General features: G+C 37.7%; 1 protein-coding gene across 3 annotated transcripts in view; it reads left to right on the top strand.

The window, feature by feature from the left end:
• The window catches only part of immp2l (inner mitochondrial membrane peptidase subunit 2), a 127,836-nt gene that overhangs the window by 65,772 nt on the left and 35,399 nt on the right, over positions 1-26,665 (top strand). Inside the window, exon 4 of one of the 3 annotated variants that reach the window (XM_053631223.1) lies at positions 2,977-3,721. The exons of the other annotated variants lie outside the window; for them this stretch is intronic. Within the exon in view, the coding sequence (XP_053487198.1) occupies positions 2,977-3,085 (109 nt within the window). The 3' untranslated portion in view covers positions 3,086-3,721. Of the gene's footprint in view, positions 1-2,976; positions 3,722-26,665 lie in introns of those variants that run through there. 3 annotated transcript variants of the gene reach the window in all.

The raw sequence follows: 26,665 nt of genomic DNA, 5'->3' as shown, positions 1-26,665 counted from the left end.
TTTCAGCAGGATAATGCTCCCTGCTACACTGCAAAAATTGTTCAAGAATGATTTGGAGAACATGACAAAGAGTGAAAGGTGTTGACTTGGCCTCCAAATTCCCAAGATCTCAATCTGATCGAGCATCTGTGGGATGTGCTGGACAAACAAGTCCGATCCACGGAGGCCTCACCTCATAACTTATAGGACTTAAAGCATCTGCTGCTAATGTCTTTGTGCCGGATACCACTGGACACCTTCAAAGGTCTTGACAGTCCAACTTGCCGTTTTTGAAGACAAGAATGAAAATGGAGGATGGAGAGATTGTTTAGGGAGATGCAGGCAGCAATTAGAGTTGCTTCTCCATTGAAACCAGTTCATAAGAACTTGTGGTTTAATATTGTGTATTAGCAGGAAGTTTTTTTGTTTGTTTGTTTGTAATGAGTTTCTGATTCAGTATCAAAAATGGCATTCATGTTTTTGTCAGTGTTAATTAGCTTCCCCTACATCTTCACAGAACTATTTCGTATCTAAAAGGAGTAGCCATAACCATGACTACTGTTGTCTTTCTTCTTGCACTCTCACTGTCTTTTGCTTGTGATAGGCTCCATTTGTGATAGGTTCACACACAATTTAGTCGTTCATCTGAGGATCAGTCCTACCCTCAGGATCCTCTTTGTGGATTTTATCTGATTAAGCATTCAGATATAAAAACAAATAATACTAATAATCATGGCCAGGGGAAAGGAGCTATGAGTGTTTGGATGACATATATTTAAGAAACTTACACTTTAAAAAGTCTGACGCTTTCTTTTTTTGTTGTTGCTTTTGCTGAGTATAATGTCACAACTCCTAAAGAGCTCTTGACAATTTTTCGAAAATTCTAAAAAAATAAAAATAAAAAACCTTGGAAAATGGCTTGCTATAGGTATTAAAGTTTTGAAGTTTGTGTATTTTTGCTGTATTATGGTATGTTTTGTCAATTCGCATAACTTTTATATGGACCCTAATTAGGTTGCTGCTTCAGGTAGTTAAAAATAGCCTCTTATCATATTCTCATCTGGAGAAATGCAGGACATCAATGCAGACCCAAAAGGCATAGCAGACTTTTTTGTGTGTCTAATTAAGAGCTGAGCAGTTGATGTGTGTCTGCTGTCCTTCTCCAGATGCCTGAATTCATAATGAACAGCTTTTATGATGAATGTGTGTTTAGTGCCTATGTGTCTCTGATCTGCCAGAACTAAACTTAATGAAACTGTCTTGGTGTAGTCCAGTTTTCTTGGAGCAAATCACCTGGATTTGTGTGTGTGTCTGTGTGTGTGTGTGTGTGTGTGAGAGAGAGAGAGAGAGAGAGAGAGAGAGAGAGAGAGAGAGAGAGAGAGAGAGAGAGAGAGAGAAAGAGAAAGTAAGAAAGAAATGGTTGACTTTATCCAATCTAATTAACAATTCTAAATCACAAATAGTTTGTCACAGACTGTCGAAAGACATCTGGCAGGATGAGAAGTTTTATCAGTAAAGCAGTATATCACGGTATGAAAATCTTTAAAAAGTTATAGGCCTCATATATCAATCTTTTTGTAAATAATTAGTCATGTATTATGTTTTCATAGACCAAAAAAAAAAATTCTTTCTAGATTTACAAAAATTTATCTAGCTGATGTTCTTTATACTCACGCATATATGTTGATAAATGCCAATCACCCATAAATTGCAAAGCACATTCACAGAATTTAGTGATGACCACAAGCTCACAGAGTTGAAATGACAAAATTATGATTAAACGGTAAAAGAGCTCCTCCAAAGTGTGATGTCTGCTAAAGCTGCCAGTAATGTAGCTCAGACGCTGCAGTGTGTCAGCTACCATAGACACCAATTCTTCCTCCTGTTATAGGGTGCCATTTCTTTTGTTCTAATTGACTAGCCAGTTTTATTTCTTTTAAGTTATGGATTTCTTTCGGATTGCTCCAAATTTTGAAGTCGTTAATAAGAAACACGAAAAATTCACGAAATCCATGTGTGCAAATGAAATAAATGAGCAATTTAAACTTGTCAACATAATCTGTACATACAAATTCCTGAACTCATCGCCATATGATTGCAGGATTTGTTATATGGTTCACATTAATAATTCTCCTTGTAGTAAATTTACACAAGCTCAAAGTTCTTGTAGGATGAGATTATTCTCATGAACTAACTGGATTTTCATGAATAACACATTTATTGTGTAAATGCTCCTGACAACATCCATCCATCCATCTTCCATACTGCTTATCCTACACACGGCACAAGACGTGGCACCAACCCACTGCAGGGCACAATCACACACACATTCACACACTACAGATAATTTGGAAATGGCGATCAGCCTACAGCGCATGTCTTTGGATTGGGGGAGGAAACCAATCCAACATGCAAGCTCCATGCACACAGGGTGGAGTTGGGAATCGAACCCCCAACCCCAGAGGTGGTTACCAAATTAAATTTGTTAATTTGTTTGTATTGTTTGATAAAAGAGGACTATTATTATATTATATACAGTGTAAATGACTGGGTCTGCACAAGATTCTTGAATTATTTGTATTTAGCACTTCAAGAATTTAAGTAGTAGAAATGGTTCTTTTTGTTAAGAAGTGCTAAAATGTGCTCGAACAAAAAAACATTTAAAGAAGCAGTTTGTAATTTTTGAAGCCCTCTGGTGCCTAACCCACCCCATGACGAAATTGTTTGTCCTGTGAGTTGCCTTTTTATATATATATATATATATATATATATATATATATATATATATATTTTTTTTTTTCTCAGGCAGAGCTAATTTACAGGAAAAAATGTAAACCAAAGCCTTGAATGAATAAATGAGCAAGATTCAATCTTGGAAACAGTTCTTCAAATGTATATTTTATATACTATGATTGTTACACATGTGGAATCATTTTAAACATTACAAGCTACACATCCATCCATCCATCCATCTTCTACCTCTTACTCCTTCTTCAGGGTCGCAGGGGAACCTGGAGCCTATCCCAGGGAGCATCGGGCACAAGGCAGGGTACACCCTGGACAGGGTGCCAGTCCATCGCAGGGCACAATCAAGCTACACATTTAATATGTAAAGTTGATTTTGAAAAACAGAACAAAATAGAAATGTTCTTTCTCCTTTTAAATGAGAGATGAGATAATTCATAATGCAATTTCATGAAAATCTATTTTATTTTATTATTTTTTTTAACGTATTTGTTCTTTGAGATACAAATTAAATAATCTCTGTATTTGCTCTGACATAGACCATCCCTAGAGTAAACCTCTTTATAAAACCATGGTTCTCAAAGTGGGGTCTATGAAGCATAACCCTATGCAGTTTTCTAATTTTATTACAGCTGTGCAAAACACAACCCACCATTAATAAAGTTATTATGCTGTAAATAATGGTAACTAGAATCTAATGAGAATTTTATTAAAAATGGGTTCTTTGGGTGAAAAGTCAAGAAATGGAAAAAAAAACCCCACAATTTTTTAGTAAATATTTTTGTACACATTTAAATGATGTTTCTAATGTTGAAAGACACCCTGACTGTAAAGCATTTCAGAATTGCTATTATAAAAAAATAAAATTACATTAAAAAAAACATTCCAGGTGAAAATTGCTCAGAACTGTTTTTGGGGTTTTTTTCATTAAAGATTATCAAGACAATCAACAAGAAATGTAAAATATTTCAAGCTAAAAAATGTTAATACTTGCTCTACCTGTGTACATTTACATTTACATTTATTCATTTAGCAGACACTTTTATCCAAAGCGACTTACAAATGAGAAAATACAAGCAAAGCGATATATCAAGCAGAGAACAATACAAGTAGTGCTACCATACAAGATCCGCTAATTGAGTTCCAGAAGAAGCAAAGTGCGCAGAGTAGAGGTGTAAGTGCCAGAGTAATTATTATTATTATTTTTTTTTTTTTTTAGGGGTCGGTTAGGTGTTCACGGAAGCGGTGGGTCTTTAGCTGTTTCCTGAAGATGGTGACAGATTCTGCGGTCCGGATTGAGGTTGGAAGTTCATTCCACCACTGAGGAACAGTTAGTTTGAAGGTTCTTGAAAGGGACCTTAAGCCACACTGAGTAGGTACTACTAAGTGTCGGTCGTTGATTGATCGCAGATTGCGTGAGGGAATGTAAGCCTTCAGGAGAAGGCTTAGAAGTAGGAGTAAGCCTTCAGGAGAAGGCTTAGGAGTATAATGTTGTATGTTATTTAAGGTCATGGTCTTTAATACAGTGAGGAGAAATAAGTGTTCAGACACTTTTGTTACAGTTATTTAATGTACTTCCTGTGCATATATCCACTTCAAAAGTACACACAGTGCCTTTTGACTGTGTATTCCTAAATATAAACAAAAAAGAATATATTCATAAACGTGAACAAAGATATGATTTAAAAAATGAAATTGAACTATCCAGGAACAAAAGTATTCAGACACCACAAATGACCAACTTTAGTACTTTGTTTTACAAAATTACATCTTCAAGATACTTCAAGGAGTCTACGGTAAGAAGTAATTAGCTTTTTGCAGCACTGTGGTTTAATTTTGGCCCATTTCTCTTGGCAAATCGTGTTCAATTCCCCAAGGTTACGACGGTCCCATTGATGGACTTGCAATTTCATAATCCTCCATGAGTCTTCAGTGGGAATCAGGTCAGGACATTGGCTAGGTCATGCAAAGCCTGAGTTATTTTGGCTGGTTGTTATCTTGGTCGATGAGATTCAATTCTCCTCTTATATGTCCTGGTACACTTCTCCATTTTTGTTTTCTTCAATTTGCAGAGAAGCAGCTCCATGTCAGGATGCTCCCACTTCAGTAGTTCACAGTGTCTGTGCTGTTCTTGGGATTATACGTGCTCTTCTGAAAGAGTTCTGATTTCTCTAAATGCTTTTAGGCGTTCATCTCTGTGCGTCTTTTTCAGCAGAGGAGTTTAGTGTAAGGTGTAGGAATAGAGATGAATGTGGTGCAGTTCACTCCTTATTGTTTTCGGTGTACCTGCTGTTCCTGCTGCTTTCAGGTTGTCCTGCAACTCATTTTGAGTGACTGCTGAGTTCTTTCTTACCTTCGTTATCATTAGTCTGAGAGCATGTTGCGAAATCTTGCATGGCGCACCTGTCCAGGGACGATGAGTTGTGGTAATATTATATGACCACATATCATAGTTGTGGTCATACCTGCTTATTATACACTTATATAGTGCTTTTTTAAGCTTAGCTTTACACTGGTTCTCATTCACCCATTCACTCACACACACACACACACACCAATGCTAGCTTGCCATCGGGAGCAACTTGGGGTTCAGTTTCTTGCCCAAGGACATTTCGGCATGTGGAGTCATGTGGGCCGGGAATCGAACCCCCAACCCTACGATTAGTGGGCAACCTGCGCTACCACCTGAGCCACAGCTTCTCAGTTTACTGCCCATATTACCGAACCAGTTGTACTGACAGGGATGTTTAAGGTCTTTGATTGTTGTATAATATTGCTGAGAACCTTCATCCTTGCCAAGATTGCTACTTGTTGCATGAAATCGTTTCTCATGAAGTCTTTTATGACAGCAGGCGCAATTTGCACGTGAACATTTTTTGTAGCATTTATATCTAGAACTTGATTTATTTTATGTAACTTTTACATATATATTTTTAACATATATGTATATAAAGTGATATTGGGTTGTGCCTTTATGATGCTGTGAGTTTTTCCCTATTGTTCCACCCCTATTTATTCTGGGGTCTTGAGTTTATTCCATTGTGCTAGTTGAGCTGCTCAGTGGGGTAAACCCGCCACACCACGTTACAGGTTCTACACAGTCTAAATCCCTTGCTGTTGGACACTTAACCCTGCATTTCAGGTTTCCTGCACCCGAAAAGAGCCCCTCTGGAGCAGCATGTTCAGCAGCCCTGGCAGGATTAAATAAAGGTTATGAAAAGCATGCTGGCCAGAGACTATTGATTGATGGAGATAATGCTTATCTGATGTCTTGATGGCCCACCTTTTGGGCCTTTAAATGTCCTTGGAGATAAAAGCAAAACTAACGATTGCTGTCTGCCTGCTCCATTCCTGTGGAGCACATAAAAAATGCTCTCTCAGTGAATATCAGGAATCCATACGCTCCATCTCCAGAGATTGAGAGAACTTATTGAATTGGACACAAAACCTTATGGCTGTATGACTAAAAATTGCAGGTTTCTAAGGCTGTGTAAAGACAACTATCAGGTGTAAACTGGTTTATTGGTTCTGTTGAAGAGTTTAAAGAGTATGTGATATATGACATAATAAAATATGTGATTGTTTACAAATATAAGTTAATTATATTAAACTTATATATTAAATATATATATTAATTATATTAAATATATATATAACCAGAACAAAATGACAATACTGTCAAATTCCAACATCTTACAATGCAAAAATGGTAAAGGAATTATATACTGTATAATAAACCACTGTGTCTTCAGAACATCGACATTCTGTGTATGAACTAGGGGTTAGCATGTTTGCCTCGCACTTCCAGGGTTGAGGGTTCGATTCCCGCCTCCGCCATGTTCTCCCTGTGAATCTAGGTACTCCGGTTTCCTCCCCCAGTCCAAGGATATGCGATTAGCATTTTCCAAATTGTCCATAGTGTATGTGTGATTGCGCCCTGCGATAGGTTGTCCCCTGCCTCGTACCCCAAGTCCCCTGGGAAAGGCTCCAGACTCCCCTGCTGTTCTGTGTAGGATAAGCGTTGCAAAAAATGAATAGATGGCAGCATTTTTAATTTAGCAATTAACCAGCTTTTATTATTTCCCTTACTTCTACTGGCACATTGCTTTTATATTACTTTCATTATTGCCATTATAACCATTTTTTTCTACATAGAACTAAAGATCCACCATAAAGGCTACAATTAAATGAACGGATCTTTATAGTAGAAAGTTATTAATTAGTTGTGTCAAAAACACAAAGGCTCCACAAAACGGTTCTTCTGTGGCATTTGTCTATAGAAGGGGTTCTCAGACGTTTTGCAGGGACTTATTTACCTGTAAAATAAAATCCTTCAGTACAGATTTATTTCTGGAACTATTTATTATTGGAATAATTTAATTGTGTGCAGTAATATTCTGGCTTTTCAGAGGGTTTTCATTCCTGAGCTTTTCACAGACAGAACACATTAGGTACAAGTCGACATTATAGGCTAATCTTTTTTTGAGATATTTGAGATTTGGATTCAAAACTCATTTAATTCATGGAACCAGTTAAACAGACTAATAACTATAAAGACTCAATAATAAATACAATAACTTTGTATTTGCCTGTAGATTTTGGTGGGGCAGGATGACATTAATAACAACATAGCCACAATCAAAATTAAGTCGAGAGGCTATAACATTTGAATTATGCTAAAGGCTACTCTCTTTTGAATTTTTATTGTAACCCTGTAATAGGCAGTTGAAAGTTGAAAACATATAATCATCCAGTATACATTCTGTTCAACTGTGTTCGAGGTAATATCATTAACCAGGGTTGATGGGTTTCAATAAAATTTCCAGCCCAACTACTATCTCAAAAACCACACAAACGACCTGGAACTAGCTATGGTTCTTCTTTTTCTTGGCCTTTGTGTGGGCTAACAAGTATTCCACACATATCTCTGATTTATGAACATTATCCACAGTATATATTTACAGTTTGGTTTTTGTAAAATCTGTTACATTTAATTCTGATGGCTTGCTGTAAAACAAGATCTCGGTGGCCGCTGACTATTTTTAACCTGTCCTAATTTGGCAACCTTGTCCTTAACAGTCTGTCCGCTGGTCCTTCCCCAGTGAAATTGTTCAGTATGGGGAGTATGGGGCAGTGCAATTACCTATGTGATCTTCTGTTAGCACTTGTTACAGTTCACATCAATTTTAACCACATGATACAATAATAAGTGCAACAATTGCGTAATGATTGAACAGCATCTAGAAAAGTAAACTAATTAATGGAACATCTGTCAAATAGCAACACTTTTTTTTTTAAATTGCTGGTTACTCAAGAGAGGTAACTAGTATTTCAACATAATTTAAAATGTATGGATGCATAAATGAGAACTTTATGAAGATTAAGATTTGTTAATTACCCAGAACCCTCTTTGAGAGCCACTTTGAGAAGGATCTTTAGGAAACAAAATAATAGTTTCTTTTTTGCCACATGCCTAAAGAACCTTTTTTTCACTTAGTATTTTTTTTTTTAGTATATTTAAGATTATATTTAAATAACAGAAAACTGATGTATTATACGTCTGTAAACCCTAAACATTTGCATTATAATTGTTTTGCCTCTATAGTTCATGTGTAACTACAGAGATATTAGAGACATATTAGAGATATTGTGATCGTTATGTAAAAGCTTTCCTTTCATTGCTTTTAAACGCTATTCGATGTCCATGTCTTCTACGTGAATGCACTGAAGAGTTTTCTCAGTACCGCAGACCTAGTATTTATGCCACACATTTTTGTCAATATGCCACCCATTTGTTTGGATTTCATGATAACAGCCAGTACACCTCAGAGATCCAGAGATGTAGGCGACGTGCAAATGTTTAATGTGTGGTTGCTTTAAAAAAAAAAAAAAGAAAGAAAGAAAAAAAGGACAGCTTGTATGGGCTGAAAAACAACAGAAGGACTTGAGCACAATTAACAATATCTGTTTGCGTGGGGTTCTGCTATGATGAGCCAAGTTTTTTTGTTGTTTTTTTTTTTTACCACTATCCAAAAATAAGTTTCCATTCTCCTTTGTTTTGGTTCTGTATGCTAGACGCATCATTATATCATTGTTGTTGGAGATCATTTGGGCAAATGAGTGATGTTTCCGTAAATTACCGCTGTTATGTAACGTGAAAGACCCCAAGCTGAGTTTGTCATCATTCCATTAATAACAGGCAACCGTATTTTCCGCTCAACTGGCATTAGTCCTCCCTTTACAAATCAGGGTGTTGCTCAAGTGGAGTGAATCACTACTAGACAAATTAAAATGACGACTAGACAATGGGTGTACAAAATTAAATGACTAAACAAAGATTCTCTGACATCCAATTTTTCAGAAGGAGCTGGAAGGATATTGCTTTGCTTAGGCAAACACTTTTGCACTACAGCGCAGCTAATTACAGAGAAGGTTTGACAGACATATATGCTGTAGTTTAAGCACCAGCAGTCAAACTTTTTAATTTATACTGCACCAGTCCTTTTTTTTGGGATTTCCGTTCCTCAGCATCCGATCCAGGCATCTTTACAGACCTTGCATCTCCACAACTGGAATCTAGACCAGAATCTGAGTGACTCATTTGGTTACTCATCCACAGATTTTTTTTTTTCCTATTGGCTTCTGCTGTACTGACATAATATTTTTTCAGCATAAAGAAAATGCCGCAATCCGGATATGTGGGCAGGAAGAAAGGCCTTTTCAGAGTAGCGTGGAGGAAGTGTGCTTTCTGTTCATTCCTTTCTAAAAGGCCATGAAAAAAGCAGAGGAAAGCAGCTGTGCATTTGGCAAGGTCTTTTACCATCTTCTTTCTCTGCCTCTTCCTCTCCTCCTCTTCAATCCTTTCGCACATCATCGAGTCAAATATTTGGTGTAGGTGCAGTCCTGCTGGCCCATAATCTTTTTTATCATCACGCTCCGCACAATGAATCACCAACAGCAGCAACAGCAGGCCTCACACCCAGTCGTAAAGTTTTCCATAAATTCAAATAAGAACTGGGTCTCCACAAATAGCAGAGAAAGCTGAGTGATGCTCAAAGGCTGTGAAATAATTTGGAGAGCCAGTATTATAGTTCTGTAGTAGAATGTGAGCTTTAGGATTACTGGACAGTCAGTGATGGTTGAGTTTGCTCTCCAGTGCTGTTGCCAACCAGGGTGGAGTCAGGATTTGCAAATGTTCAGTTATTCAAGAAAGTCTTAAAAATGAAATGTTATGTTAGTAGCTTTGGTGTATTAGTTAGTAGGAAAAAATTAGCTATGTCAAGCTTTGTCAAATCGCCTAATACCACATACTGACATCTTAGTACCATAATCGATGTCATGTGAACATGTGCATTATTGTGTTCTGACTTCGTACATCACAGAATTTAAAAACAGCAGTCGCTGGCTCAGCTTACTTCTTCTCTCTTATATTCCTCCCTTCCTTCTGTAGTTCTTCTCTCTGCACAAGGCCCAAGGTTTAGACTGGACTGGTGTAATCTTTCTCAAAGTTATACTTGTGTTGGTGAGAAATCAGATGAACAATGAGAATCCTGAGACTCATCTTTGCCGATTTTGTAACAACTTGGTGCCATGACCGGATGACACACTAATGCTTCTCTAGTGCGTTATACCATTATTTGTGAACCAAGAGAAAGACTTTGCTTGTAAGATATGAGAGCCAGTATTCCCTCAGGGATTGAGAGAAGAGTGGAGGTTCTGCAGTTCAAAAGTAATTTCCACGGAAATGCACCCAATCCTGACATAAACCAATCCAGTGTTTCAGCCCTGATACTGATACTTTATGAGCAGTCAAACTAAACTGTGCAGCTTTATATACGATGTGAACAGAGATTCCCCCAAGGGCAAATAATGAGGACAAGTCAACAATGGTGCCATAAAAGCTGTATTGGAGTGTTAGGTGTGTTTGCAGTTTGTTTAATATGGTTGTAGATAGAATGGCAATAAGGGAAGCTGACATGATGCCCTGATGGTTCATTTGAGAGTTCCTCCCTTGTCTCTTAATGCACTTTTCTCTGGTCTCTAATATAAAGCTTTGACTCTGCTGGCATCACTCGTTTGTTTATCCATTCGCCACTTAATAGCTCACTGCTCCATTGTTGGCCACTCGCATTCACAAATGGCAGGGATGAGATGTGTTTTCAGGGCCGAGCTCGCTCAAATCAGGGAAGGCAATTGATCCCAGATTGTCTATCCTTTTGTGTCTACTGACTCTGGCCCAATTTGCTAGAGGAGAGGCCGAATGGGGAGTGCAAAGCACGGAAGACAGACAGCTGAAAGGAATTCAGCACAAAACATTATTGAGTAGACAGAAATAACTGTCAGCCTTGTCGAGTATTGAAAAGATGTGCTTTCAGTTTGCCACGAGATCTTTACAAATTACGTTGTTTTTTTTGGTTTTTTTTAGCCTACTGGTTGCTCGGACTGTGTTACAATAAACGTTTTCATCTGATCTGAGATGATATTCCGACAAGCTGGGATGATTGTGGTCTGTGAATAATCATGCTGCGTGACTCCTTACCTTGGTGTTGTAATAAATTCCTCCTTAGGGATCTACTCCGACTGGTATGAGAATTTCTTTTAGCTATATCACTAACACTAAAATACTGAGAAGTTCACTTAATAGGTACATGCAGTACGGTTAATGTCAGTGGAACAAAATAGATACTATATTGAACATGAGCTCTATTACTGTTTGGAAATTACTCATGGAAGGTGAGATCATTCTGTAACTCTGGGCTTTGAAAGGACCAGTGAGAGGTGTTGATGATGGGTGCAGTGCCAAAACTTTTCTGTGAGCTGATGGTTATCTCAGCAGAGGCCGATTCAAGGACATGTTTGATTGAGTGTGCATTCCTCATTCTTTTTATATGCTTTATCAATTTCTCCTTTGCAAGTTCTTTAATAATTGCATTATTTGTTATGTGCAGCTAAATTGTCAGATAATTATAAATTGATTCAGTAGGTAATTGTGAATTATTTAACTGAATTCAGCAGACACGTGGATCCAAAATGGTGGGAAAATGAGGCTCAGTTTGTTCCTAATTAAGCAGAAATCGGCAGATTTTAGCTTGTTGCTTGGTTCTAATGCATTAGAGGTACAGTATGAAAATACAACTCTCTATCTCTAATGTTCAATATTTCTCTCTCTCTCTCTATTGCTGTTGCTCTCTCTCTCTCTCTCTCTCTCTCTCTGGCACTCTCTATATCTGTCTGTCTGAGTGTGTCTATCTCTCTCTCTGTCTCTCAGTCTATCTATTTCTCTTTCACTGTATCACTCTCTTTGGCTCTCTGTGTCTCTCTCTTTCTCTGTCTTACATTCTTTCTCTGTCTCTCTCTCTCTCTCACTTTCTCTTTATGTATTTCTATCTTGCTCATTCTATATCTCTCTCTCTCTGTCTATCTGTCTCACACTTTGTTTCTGTGTGTGTGTGTGTGTGTGTGTGTGGGTCTCTCTCTCTCTCTTTGGCTCTCTTTGTGTCTGTCTCTGTGTGTGCCTATCTTTCTTTAATTCTCTCTTTCTGTCTCTATATATCTCTCTATCTGTCTCTGTCTCTCTCTTTCTCTGACGTACACTCTTCCTCTGTCTGTCTTTCCATCTCACTCTGTTTTTCTGCCTCTCACCTTGTTCACTGTCTTTCGCTCTCTCGAACTTTCTTTCTCTGTCTCTCTCTCTTTCACTGGCTCTCTGTCTGTTTAAATCTCTTTTTTGTCTCTGTTTCTCTCTCTGTCTAACTCTCTTTATCTCTCCCTGTCTCTCTCTCATATTATGTCTGTCTTTTTGTCCTTTTTCTTGTGTTGTCTTTATCTCTGTCTTGTGTTTTCTTTTTTATGCCCATCATCTCCAAGCTCTTAGATGTATAAGAAGTGCCCAGGATTGTCAGGGGTGTGTGTGTATGTGTATCTGTGTGTGTGTGTGTGTGTGTGTGTGTGTGTGGTGTGCATGTGCTCGCGGGAGCATGGCTTCACGGCCGAGCAAGGTTGGGCTCTGTGCCACGCTCCGCAGTGCAGGGAGTGACCCGTCTGCCAAGATGGAGGAAGCGTGAGTAGATGGATGAAGGAGTAGAGCGAAGATGACTGATCGCGGTGGGGGGAAGATAAGTATCAGACGGAAGACTCTGAGGGAGTGTGGAAAGAGAGAACGATGCTCATGAGAAAGTGAAGGAAGAGAGAGAGAGAGAAATGCAGGTGGAATATCCTTTATTAGTCTGAATGAATGATCCTGATGATACTGTCAGCTACAGCTGAAAGTGCAGGGAAAATAAACACAAGTAGAAAAGTCAGAAGCAACTACATGCTGATTCGCTGTCAGGTTGCTAACTCAAGATATACAGTGGGGGAAATAAGTATTGAACGCGTCAACGTTTTTTTCAGTAAATATATTTCCAATGAGGCTATTCACATGAAAACCTTGCTAGCTAAACCCTATCTGGACGGAATTAATTGTACATGGGGTCCTGGGGTAATTTCCTATTTCCTAGTTGCTCCTTTGTGACTTTATTACCGTCCAGATCGGCCATGTCAGTGTTTTTCTCAGATCTTCTCTGAGAAAATTATAGGCTGAACAGAATTATCTTTGATTTTCTATGCAGAATGTGCCTCGTGTTTGGGGAAGAAAAAAAAAAAAAAGAAAGATGTTTGACTGCTGATGCTTGTCATAAAAAAGGAAGCTTCTTGTATACTTTGTTCTTATTGTTTTATGTTATTTTCAAATTGTTCCTGGTTCGGTCAAAACTGAAATAAGCGTCACTGTGTCTTCTCAACTCCAGTACCTCTTTGACTGCTTGGATGCCATGTTGTGAACAAAGCGTGATCATATGACCACGGGCGCAAACATCCGGATCCGTACAAAAAAAATACAACCCGCTAGAAACTCACTCCTCCTGTGGTCATTGTAGTGCTATCCAGATGCAAGAGTTTTATAACCGAGGAGACGTGTAAAAAATGTATTACTGACGTCCCCCTGATAAACTAATCCAATTCGAATAAGGCTTAAGATTGATTTCATATATATATATATATGTGTGTGTGTGTGTGTGTGTGTGTGTGTGTGTGTGTGTGTGTGTGTGTGTATATATATATATATATATATATATATATATATATATATATATATATATATATTGTTGACACTGTCAAATTTTTACAACGTGAAGGGTTTTCCCAGGCCGCCACATGTGTATTACATTGTTTCTCATAGAAATTAACATGCTCATTTAATATTAGAATGTGAGTATTATAAATATCTTGTCATTAGAATTTTTATTCATGTACAGTCAACACATCATACACAGTGGATTATACATGGTTAGTCATGAGGCATGGAAGGGATGTCACCCAATATGAACACATTACTCAGAATGAACAGATAATGTGTTCTAATCAAATATAGGTCTGAATAGGATGCACACTGTTTTTGTTTTTCTTAATTCCAGGAAATGTTCACTTGGCATCTGGATGAGACTAGAGGTGTGCATCGGGACTGGAATTTTGCAGGACGCAAAAAGTTGTGCAAGGTTTTTACTTTAATCCAGGCATGAACAAGCAGTTAGATATGAGGCTCACGGCACAAAGAAAGACTATGTTCATTAACCTGAACATGTGGTACTGCATGATGCATTTGAAATTTTCCTTCCTTCATCCTTAGTAACTTCCTGTTCAGGCTTATGGTGCTTTCAATTAGGCTACTAGCTTGTTTTATATTGTGGGCAATAGAACCAACTAAATTTGTTAGAAAATATTGCAGGCAGATACAAATGATAAAAATAACTGTGATTTAAAAATAAAAAAAACATGCACATCAGTACTTTATGACCTGGAGAGATGTAGCTGAGGTTGAGGAACAGTCAGAGACAGAATTTCACACACCATACTGTCATGGATTTCCCCTCGCGGCTGATTCCCAGAGCATTTAGCGCGACAGCGCGCACTTCCAGGTTGTCATTGATTTTGTTTACTGTTACACACGTGTTTTGTTTTGGCTTCTGTCCTGTCTTTGCCCCAGTTATGTTATTGGTTGTCTCCTAATATGTCTCAGCTGTTCATGTTTTACCCTTGATTACGTTTAGTATTTAAACCCCTCGCGTGTCCTTGTTTGGGGCGAAGTATTGTGTGTTTCTGTGTGTTTATCGCCAGACCCGTACCAAGTCTTTGATCCTTGTTCCGCGTTTCTGAGGTTTTGATCCTGTTTTGTCCTCGCGTTTCTCGATTCTTGTATAAGTCTAGTTCATGTCGTTTGCCGATCGCCTGATCCCTAGGCTGTTTTGTGACTGTGAGATTGCCCTACGTTTTGGATTTGTTTGCCTGTCTCTTAAAGAAAAACTTTAACTGCATTTGCATCCGTCTCCAACCTCGTTACATGACACCCACTGACAGATCTGGCATTTCTACATGTGTTTTTTCCAGTGTTTCTGGAGACATAGTAATAGGGTTTATATTTAATGACAAATAAAACCATACAGGTTTTTTATATACACACCCACTTCTGGTTTAAATACGAATGCAGATATAGATATTTGGAGCACTAAAGAGATACTGATACAGACAATGACATTGTGTTACATCCCTAAGGCAGACGTGTGTGTTTAACTAAGGCTAATATCTGATACCTGCTGTTGAGCTAGCATACACAGAAACACATAGATTTCTGTGTTTACAGCAAAATACACTCTCTGGTTAATACCTGTGTCTACCAGTGACACACTTTGATGGTGTGACTTCTGTAGATTATATTGTTCTATCGCTTTTCTTGCTATAGAAGAAATATTAATAGATAACGTTTCTTGCAAGTGTTTGTGTATTTGTTATATCACTACTGCAATTTTACATTTTAAGTGGTTTGACAAAGTGTACTACATTATAACTTCAAGATACCTGCAGACACCCTGTTGTGGATTTAAATGAGCCCAAAAGCGCAATTTATGCTGAGCTGCTACAGATCTCCAGGTAGTGTATGTGTCACACCATGCTTTTGCACTAGTCAGCATCCCAGCAGTCTCCTCCTGTGCATTTCTCTGCATTTATTTGCAGGTTCCTTATGCATTTTTTTTATGCTCCGAACCGCTGTGTTAATCTTGCGCAGTACATTTGTTTTCTGATCAGCTCATGTGACAGATGAAGCTTCTCATGGTGTCACTCGGTGGTTAGGTGCTCACCAGGCCGGGAGCTGCAAAGCGTCAGTCCAAATTAGCTTTACTGCTGCTTCACAAATCTAGCCTTTAACATTGGAGACACATTCCATATTAATTGAGCACTTAAGAAGGCATAAAGCAAGTTATTTGTCAACTGACAGACGAGCTCTCGCAGTGCAAACACTCACAGGAATATATCTAACCATCAGCAGGCCAGTTATTCATCTGCACTATCTGCATTTATTTGTGCACTACGTTTAACTCACAGAGCTCTCTGGAAGAAAATTCCTATTCATCAGCGTGTGCCTAGCCTGCAGCCTGTGTTTTTCCCTCTGAGATATTGGCACGTTGGTGTTGTTCATGTGCAGGTCTGTTTCAGTTTTGGACTGTATTTAAAGAACTAAAATTAAAGTGTGTGTATTTCAGCTGTAATTAAGCACACTTCATGAAACTTATTCAGAAGTGACACCAATTAGTCAGGACAAAAAAAAATCATAATTATTCATATTCAGTATGTCAGTATTTAGTATATCTATGTTTTGATTTGCACCAGTGAGGATGACAAAGCAGGGGAACTGTAGCTTAGTGGTTTGCATGTTTGCCTCACACCTCTGAGGGTTGGGGATTGTGCTACTACCTATGGCCAGAGCCATATTACCCTGCAGTTCTCGCCTGGTTTCCCATTGAAGTTAAGCAGCGTTGAGCCTGTCCAGTACCTGGATGGGAGACTTCCTGGGAAAATTAAGGTTGCTGCTGGAAATGATGTAAGAGGGGCCTCCAGGGGGTGGGTCTGTGTGGGTCCTATTGCCGCAGTATAGTGACGGGGACACTATACTGTAAAAACAGCACTGTCCTTTGGATGAGACATTAAACAGACTCTCTTCGGTCATTAAAAATCCCTTCTCGTAAAGAGTAGGGGTATAACCCCGTAACCCCAGGCGAAATTCCCCTCTTTTGGCCCTTCTCTATCATAGCCCCCTAATAATCTCCATCCCTGAATTGCATACATCACTCTCCTCTCCACCAATATCTGGTGTGTGGTGGGCATTCTGAAGCACTGTGGCTGCCATTGCATCACCCCCCCCCCCCCCCCCCCATACTATGTAAAGCGCTTTGAGTGCCTACGAATGCGTTATATAAAATCTAAGGAATTATTATTACATTATTTTACTAGGACTTTGTAATATGATGATATAATCAATAATCAATAATAATAATTAATATTGTGATTTTTTTTTTTAATCCCAACTAATTCTGAATGATATTGTGCAAGGTAAAATCTACATTAGTCCAGATTTAAGGATTTTAAGTATTCTTTATCTGGTCTCCTTCTGTTTTTTTTTTTGTTGTTTTTGTATTTGTTTTTTTAAAATATGGTATTGAGTGTTTGGAAAGCATTCAACAACACCGTGCGCACACTGAATATAACAGGATTATTCACACCAGACGTGTTTGTGTGTGTGTGTGTGTGTGTGTGTGTTAAACTAAGGCTGATGTTGAGCCACCTTCTGTTGAGTTATATATACAGAGACACATTTGTATGAGTAAATATAAATTCAGGGAAAAGTGGATGATGATGTAGTTTTTGTCTTTTTCTTGCTGCAATATTAACATAAATAGAGAATTTTCCTCATGAATGGTGTTTTTACATTTAGAATACGGTATAATTAGTGCACATAAGCCCTTAAATTACATTCTGATTCAGAAAACTTGATTGTCCATCACTAAAAGAAAGAAATTTGTTTGTTTATTGGTTTAAACATTTACATGCAGTAGCAGAATATTAGGAAAATGACCTTGTTCAGTAGTTCATTATATTGACTGCAAAGAGAATGAAAAAATATACATTTTTTTGATGGGTGCTGTTTCTCCTTGGCTTTATGTGATTAGGATGTGGACCTGAGTCACGCTTCAGCTGGCAGCTTCTGATGAGCTTATGCAGGGTGTTTGCATTTTCATAAGAAGTCTTAATTTGTCTAGAAAGAGATTACTGAAATTACAAATTAAAGGGCTTAATAAATGTATAGTGGTCAGGGAAAACCCATCTAATGTTACTGGAAAAAGGAAAAATCTCGTTTTGGCACTTTATGCACTTAGTATTTTATTTTACACTTTAAAGTATACTATTTTATTTAACACTTTATACCTGTATTTGTGTTCGAATTACAAATTCTTGTTGGAAACAGCTGATTCGGTAATTTATTACACCAAATTATTACACCAAATCTTTGTAATTGTAAAATGTATGAAAAATAACTTCAAATGTTCCTTTCTTTTCAGCACTTGTTGTAAACACTACACAAAAATGTAATTGAACTCAGTTTTTCACAGCTTAAAGGAAATGCAACACTACTGTTTTGTTGGTTGTTTTGTTATTGTATAATAATGTGATACATATTATGTATCACTGCCCTGCGATGGACTGGCACCCTGTCCAGGGTGTACCCCACCTTGTGCCCGATGCTCCCTGGGACAGGTTCCCCGTGACCCTGAAAAGGAGTAAGCGGTTGAAGATGGATGGATGGATGGATGGATATTATGTATCACAGAAATGTTCTCAGATACTGTATATCATCATATGATATTTTTGTCACATCAGCCACCACTAGTTACTATATGTCTGTAACAGTAAATCTACATTTACATCAATCTACACTCTACATTTTGACTTGTTTGAAGAGAATGTATTTACAAACTGTGTAAAACTGCAAAAAAAAACAAAAACAAAGTGTAAATCTGAAAATACACACAGCTTTACTTGGTAACTAAAGCCGATCAATGCGAAGCCAAAGCACTTCATTAGTTTGCTGTGATATATGAACTCAGCTTTCCTTACTTGGCTTGAGGCAGCTGTTAGCCTGGGGCCAATTTATTAAACAAGACTCCTGATTATTTTAATAGGTTACTACAGCATCCACAGTCTTGTTGGCGCAACATGGAGCATGCTTGTGTTTTTCCCCCAACAACATAACGCAGAAGTTGTTGCTGGGAAACACCATTACTTAGGATAAGGAAGTAAAGGAAGGATGGCATCATTTTTGTAGATGATACCATAATGATAGCTTGGTGCTGTTATGTGGGAAAAGACGTTTCTTTTAGCAATGTTTGCAACTCTGGTTATATCAGTTCTTTTATTCTGAAGTAGTTTTGTCCCTTTTTTTGTTTTTATTACAAATGATGCAACATTGATCTTTTATACATGTCTACAGCATATAATAGTAACACAATGAACGAAACATAAAAGAAGCACTAACGCAGAGATGAAATTTAGTCATTTGATTCTTCTCCGTGTTTGATCGAATGTTGTGGTTAGTGGTGAATTTTTCAGGTTCATCGCGTTTTCTATTCAGTCGAAGTACAGCATGTGCAGATATAAATGTTGAAATGGTATTGCATCATGCTTTCATGATATTACAACATGCCAAATTGTTATCTACTCCTATAGAGGTGTTGTTCAGCATTGGTTGATTTTTGTGGCCGGTGTTTTTGTAGAAAGGCTTAAACCCAACACACGTTATAAGAATTGGATTTTGCTACTTCGCACTTCCAAACAGAAGCGTCTGGAGAATTTGGTTGGAGAAAAACTCTACTACACTGACATTATCTGAGCCATTTTTCGCCTATTCCCTCTGTCAATACCACCACTTCAAAAATCGGTACAAGGAGATCCTGTTCTTAGATCTCCTTGTACCGATATATGCATCTGATGTGGGCATTTGATGTGTGACATAATTGCAGAAAGTATACACGAATAGTCTCTGTCAGCAGGAAAGTAAAAAGCTCTGGCTGAAATTGTACATTCACTCACTCAATCACTATTTACTCTATCGGCTGTACTGCAGACCGTAATGGATTTTCAACAACACTTCCTGGAAAGACATCGTGACCTGCAGTAGCATAAACATAGAGAACATCATCAAAAGGACTGGCGGCGTCATCATAAGACTCTTATCAATGTCTGTGAAACTGTCGATAACTCCACTACTAAAGATTAACATTACTGTCAGCTAACGGTTGTATTAGGGGAGGTTTTCTGTATTAAAAAGCTAAACATCTGCTGGTTGAGTTTAAAGAGTGGCCAATTAAAATTCCAGCTAAAAGAAATAGCTATGCAATGTGGTGCATTTATGCTGAAGTAGTGTTTACACTGGATTTACAATGCACTGTGGGTAATAATATAATGAACTACCTGAGGAATACGATTGTCCACTGAGCATTCGATCTGCACTACAAAATGGCTGACACCCAAATAGTGCATTATGTGATAAACAGGGAATGAATTCAGACTCTAAATATGGTGCCAGTTTTTCATTGGTGTAATCCAGCTCAAAGAAATATGGAGAGATGTGTTTATTTATATGTGGGAGAAAGACAAAAGACAGCATTGCAGACGGTGATCCTAAAAACTCAGATTGTTGTAACTAAGGCTTGGTCAACATGTAGTTTGCATGTGGTCTGCATGCTTTGGGGGGTTCCTCCAGGTACTCCAGTTTCCTCCTCCAGTCCAAAGACATGAGTTGTAGGCTAATTGGCATTCCCAAAAAAGTGTATGAATGTGTATGCGATTGGGCACTCCAACGGTTTGGCACCCAGTCCAGGGTGTCCCCCGCCTTGTGCCCCAAGTGCTCTGGGATAGGCTCCAGGCTTCCCGTGACCTAGGATAAGCGGAATGGAAAATGGATGGATTGATGGATGGATGTGGAGAAATTTTGAAACAGTATTCATTGTGTTTGTGTGGACAGTGAAAGCATGTGTTTTTGATAACACTGATGTAAGAGCGTGAACCTACAGATGCACATTGCAGTTTTGCATGTTTTATTAACCTGGTGACCAGGTTATAACTTTGTTTAATGGTTTGTAAATCTTATATAGTAAAATGTTTGCAATTTAATTTCCGTTTCTTGTGTAAAGGTACCAAAATACAATACATGCTGTACTGGTCCCGAATCCACTGATCTGGTGGTGCCAATTTTTGGTTAAGAAATGGGAAAACTGTCAGCTGGTGGACAATTTTCAGTCACAGACTGTTGTCTCAATACACATACTATACTTATGATACTAAGCTGTCAAGCAAATATGTTAATTATGATTCATAAATATTGAATCATAATGATTCATAGTTTTAGGGCAGATACAGCCAGGTCCATAAATATTTGGACATTTACAAAGTTGTTGTTATTTTAGCTGTCTACAGCAGTATATTAAACTAATTAGTGAATATGAGCTCAATCACAAAATAACCTAACTAAATGATATTACTAGTCCGTCTTTGCGCTTAGAAGAGACAACAACAATTTCTTAACCGAAAACCTATCATGGAATTCTGAAACTAGGCATTTGGATAAGAAAATACACTTATATTTGAACACTGAATAAAATATGATTTGTGAGGTTTGAAAAGAGTATTCTCTTAAGATCATGTGCTTTCTGGTTTATTCAGTGATGCAGATGCCTTTCTCTAAAGCTGAACAGTTGAGGGTTAGGGGTCTTTGTTCAGTGGAATTCCTGGCAGTCTGGTTATTCCTTCTGGCCACAAGCACAGAAGCTTAACCACAATGCTATGAACTTTCACACTTTGACTAATGTGTGCACTTGTGAACATCAGATTTTTGTCTCTTTCTTTTTTTCTTTGCACAGATGCATTTCTCTGGAGCAGCATAAACATAAACAAAAGCACATTAAGATCCATATAGAGAACTAGATATTACAAAACATTATTATTATTATTATTATTATTATTATTATTATTATGTAATTTATTTATAGGGCTCTTTTTGTACATGGGGTAGTTCATAGTTCAAGTTAATTAAATTTTAAAAGTAAAAGAAACGCTAAAAAGTAATGTAGTAGAAAATATAAAATAGTGAAAATATAAAATACAAATATATAATAATACTAAAATAAGTGATAAACATGTGATATTCTTCAAGACGTCTGGGTATCACAGTGGAAACTAAGCAGTACTTTGCCAGGCTTCTGTGCATGTGCATGCATATGTAAGACTTTCATAAGACTTTTTTCATATTACATCATATCCAAGATGCTTTTATTTAATCTGAAAGGTTTATACAGTTTCATGTGATCTACCTATACTAATGTTAGCCATCATATCTAAATTGGAGATGCCCTTGTGTTAGTAGCAAACGCTAATGGACAAATGTCAGTTTGTAATGTTACTGCATGCCAGAAGCACACCCATTTTGTGGATCTATATATGCTAATTTACTTGCCAGTGTGCTCTCAAGGTCTCCACGCTAACACCTAGTAGCATGTCCTGCTCCCCTTAGCAGCCTTACTGCATATCCAGAACTTATGGATTTCAAATCAATTGTTGGTTCTTGCGGTACACAAAATGGGCATCTTGAGCCATTCTGTAATTCAGTGTAAATATTGTTTGCTATTTAATCAATAATTCATTTGTTCGAATAATGCTGTAAGACTGTAACTAATGTTATATTTGGGTGGGGTTGATGAGAAGCTCTTTTTGGAAAATGCTCAGCGCTTAGTCCATGACAACCTGGATAACCATGATAACCCTAGGACCCGCTATAGAAATGAACCTGATTCTCAGATTCACTTCATAGCTGAAGATGGATGGAAATGTACTTGCATGCGTTAAATATACATATTCATGGATGGTTGAACTGATGGATGGATAGTTAGATAAACAGACAGATTAAATAGACATACTAGATGGATAAATGGAAATATATATGTGTGTATATATTATGGATGGATCGAAAAATATGTGCATATGGATGCACATTTACATTTTATGGCTTTTAGCAGACACCCTTATCCAGAGCAATGTACATTTATCTCATTTATACATCTGAGCAGTTAAGGGTTAAGGGCCTTGCTCAAGGAACCAACAGTGGCAGCTCGGTGGTGCTGGGGTTTGACCTCATGACCTTCTGATCAGTAGCCTAATGTAACCACTGAGCGAATGAATAATGAACAGATGGGCAGATCAATTCAATTCAGTACAGTTTTATTTGCATAGCGCTTTTAACAATGTACATTGTCTCAAAGCAGCTTTACAGAAATATATACATTCAGGATATAGATTTTAAATGTATGAGTTTATCCCTAATGAGCAAGCCAGAGGCCACGATGTAGATAGATGTAGAATGAGTTGATAAGATAAATAGGTGGATGATGGATGAATAAATGATGAATAAATGAATGGGTAAACATGTAGTTCAATGGATAAATTGCCAGAAACATTCATGCATGCAAAGAATGGATGAATATATGTAGATGGGTAAATGTATATGGATTAATAAATAGGTGAATGAATGAAGGGATAGATGGATGGATGGATGGATGGATAGGCAGATCAATAAATGTGAATGGATTAATAAATATCTAAATGGATGAATAGTTCGAAAATCAATAGATAGATAGATAGATAGATAGATAGATAGATAGATAGAAAAAAGTAATTATCGATGGTTACATTAGTAAACAGATGGACAGATAGTTGGATGTATAGATGGATAGACAGATATAGTTTAAGAAAGGTGATAATTGATTGTGGTGTAAGAGGCTCCTCCCGCTGCTGACAGAAGCTGGTGCAGAAGGTCAGTGTTTGTGCAGGGAATGGATGGGGATGGCACGCTGCTGTGAGTGTGCTTGTGGCTGCTTCACTGAGAGGAAGATGTATCCGGTGTCAGTGAGATGAAGAGCAGCGTGGGCCTGTGGGCTGCTATACACTCTGGGCCATCTGTACACAAACTCTGCCAGACGTCAAACTCTGGAGTAGCACTTCAGCACTCAGCCGGCCTGCTCCCCCCAGCTACAGCTGACCTCCTGCCTTCCTGCCTGTCACACAGACTGTGGGCATGTTTCATGTGTCTGCACTGATAGGTGAGGTGGGTTTGCTTGACTCGGACATTTTAACTATGAATTGATTTTTAGTTTTTGAATCATCATCAAGCATAGCTGAACATGTGGAGCATATGCATAATTAGGTGAAGTAGCATTGTGATGTTAAAAGCAACCTAAGAAAGCTTTAATAGTTCAGAATCTAATTTTAATCTGAGAGTGTACCCCAAAAAAACAGAATGAATTTAATTGAACTCTTAAACAATCTCGATGTTCCTGGTTGCAGTGCTGGAGAGGAACCAGACATGTTAGACAAGGAAAAGTGAAGCCAATTATTACTAGGAAACGAATTGGAGTGATGTGTTTTTTGAAGAAGAAGAAAACAAGAGTGTGTTTGTGTGTCTGGTTTTTTTTTATTATTTTTTTTAAACTGGTTAAGATATTCGACTTCTGATGGGAAGGAGATAAGTTCAAATCCCAGCACATAATCCCAGAACTGCCAAGCTGCCACTGCAGGGCTCTTTAGCAAGGCCCTTAACACTCAATTGCTCAGTTGTATAAATGAGTTAAATGTAAATAAAAAAATTAATCAATTCATATTTTCCTTGAAACGTGGAAGAGTTTGAGTATCACTGTTAATTTTGACCTTTTCTACTGTTACACCACTAATATAGATTGGTCCATTAAACAGTTATTATATATATTGGATGTACTTTATAGAGTGTAACCATGACAACAAACATAAATAACTGTTTAGGCAAGGCCTATATTTGTGCTCAGTTACTGCCTTCACTATCATGCCACTAAATGTGAGTTAAAGGAAATAATGTGACAGATTTAGGCAGAAAGGAATTGTTTATAGAGTACAAACCAGGAAAAAATTTTAACTGAAAGAGAAAAGAAAAGAGAAAGATGTAACGATAGCAACAACCACATAATGGAAGCCTATTGATATGTTCTCGGGGCTAGATAGTTAGCAAGATGATTTGACAGTTTGTGATTTTTTTGTTCATCATTGAGTCATAAGTAAACATTATGTAAAACATTTGTGTTCTTGCTTTTCTTTTCTTTTCTTTTCTTTTTTTCTTTTTTTTTTAAAAATAAAACAAAAAAATTAAAGTAGTGATAAAATTGAATTGTTAGAGTGAAGGTGAAGCCCTCAGAAGTGTCTCAATATGAAAAAGGAACAGAGGCCAAAAACACCACATCACAAAGCACTTGCATTTGCCACGATTCCTTAGTTGGTCATTGTGCCTGAGACACAGTATAACACGTTTTGTTAATATGAAAAAAGTATAAACAATGCATCTTAGGACAGTCATAAATGTTGAGAAACATTTATAGTGAGTTTAATTTATCTTACAGAAAAATCACATACATTTCACACGACCGTACTTTTTTTTCCACGTACCATATGATTATGTGAACCAAATGTGACCACATGTGAACGTGCATTTCAGTGTTATGCCCTGAAATTGCACATACATCAACTCACAGTAAGTAAACATTTGACATCATATGAACAATATGTGGTCACGTGGAAAAGAATTATTCACGTGGGAAAATCACGTGGGGGGAAAATAAAGCCGTACAGGTGAAAAAAAAGAACATGTGAAATGAAATGCAATGAACTCATTTAAATAAGAATCACGTGAATAATAAAAACAAATGCACTACATGTGAAAAATGTGCGCAACATAGCATGTGACGTGTCTAAAGAAAACACATTTGTAAGTTTCACATCATGAGTCATGTGACTTTTTTTATATGTGACTTTTCTGTACCTTGAACTGAAGTCATAAAGTTATAGGCTGTGATTGTTTTGTTTTGAGCAAAATTTTGTTTTCGTTTTTATTACTCGAGCCATTTCAGAGCACTTGTATTTTTTGAGATACACAACTTAAACGTTGGAATAATATCATATTTTCTTCAAGTGGACATTTTCTATATTTATAGGGTTTTATAAGCTGATTTAGTGCAGTGTTTATCCGTGTACCCCCCACTGGTTCTACAAAGAGAGTAAGCATTTTTTGTCTACTTTATTGCTCATATATTTATATGGTCATCATTAATCAAACCCTAATGCTGGCTGAGTCGTTGACTGCCTGATTAAGTAGCTACAGCATAAGGTCAGATATTTCAAATAGATATTAATAGCGTTTAGGTTGTCAGTTTACACAAATAGACAAATTGGCATTAAGGCCCGTGTTTCGTGCCAGGCACATAAAACCCAAATTCCAGTACAAATAACTGGTCATGGTAAATTAACCTTAACTTCTTTTACTGTGGAACAATCTAAAGCTGTTCTCCAGAGGCATCATTTCATGGTAATACCTGAACAGGCAGGCAGCTTCCAGTAACCGTTGTCTGAACCGCACTAATTTCCTCTAATCTAGCTTTCTCACCTTGCCTCCTGACTCTAATCACCTCGCTCAGAGCGAAAGGCAGCGCTTAAACGAACCGTCTCGCAGGGTCATTAGGAAAAGGTAAATTATTCATTACAAAATGTGCAATCCCAGTGGAGCGTTAAGCACTAGGTTTCTGAGGCTGCTGTGAAAAGGGCAGTGCAGGAATTTCTCATCCTTTCTTTCAAAAGATTAACTGCGGGTCGATGGATCTCTTGAAGGGCATGTAATATCAAGCTTTGTGTTTGCGCTTACTCCCCCCCTCCCCCGCACCCCCTCACCGATGCATCTCTTGCATGTTAGATACATGCTAATGAATGCAGCATTCGGGACATTAAGGTATAAGTATATTTCCTGCTGTCTCTACGGGCTGTTGGCACGGAAACAACGGTGCTAGACAAGATTCATGAAATGAAAATGGATGTCGTTATTAACAGGAGATTTTGTCCTTGTCTTGTTTAGCACTGACTCCTCCCAAGATACTGGTGCAGCCAGAGCATCTCGGTTCATGAGATCACTCCGCATTAGTGCTGTCACCTCCATGTCGTGTTGTAACTGAAG

The sequence above is a fragment of the Ictalurus furcatus genome, chromosome 8, assembly GCF_023375685.1.
Source record: "Ictalurus furcatus strain D&B chromosome 8, Billie_1.0, whole genome shotgun sequence".
Lineage (NCBI taxonomy): Eukaryota > Metazoa > Chordata > Actinopteri > Siluriformes > Ictaluridae > Ictalurus > Ictalurus furcatus.
This window is presented reverse-complemented; position numbering and strand designations above follow the sequence as displayed.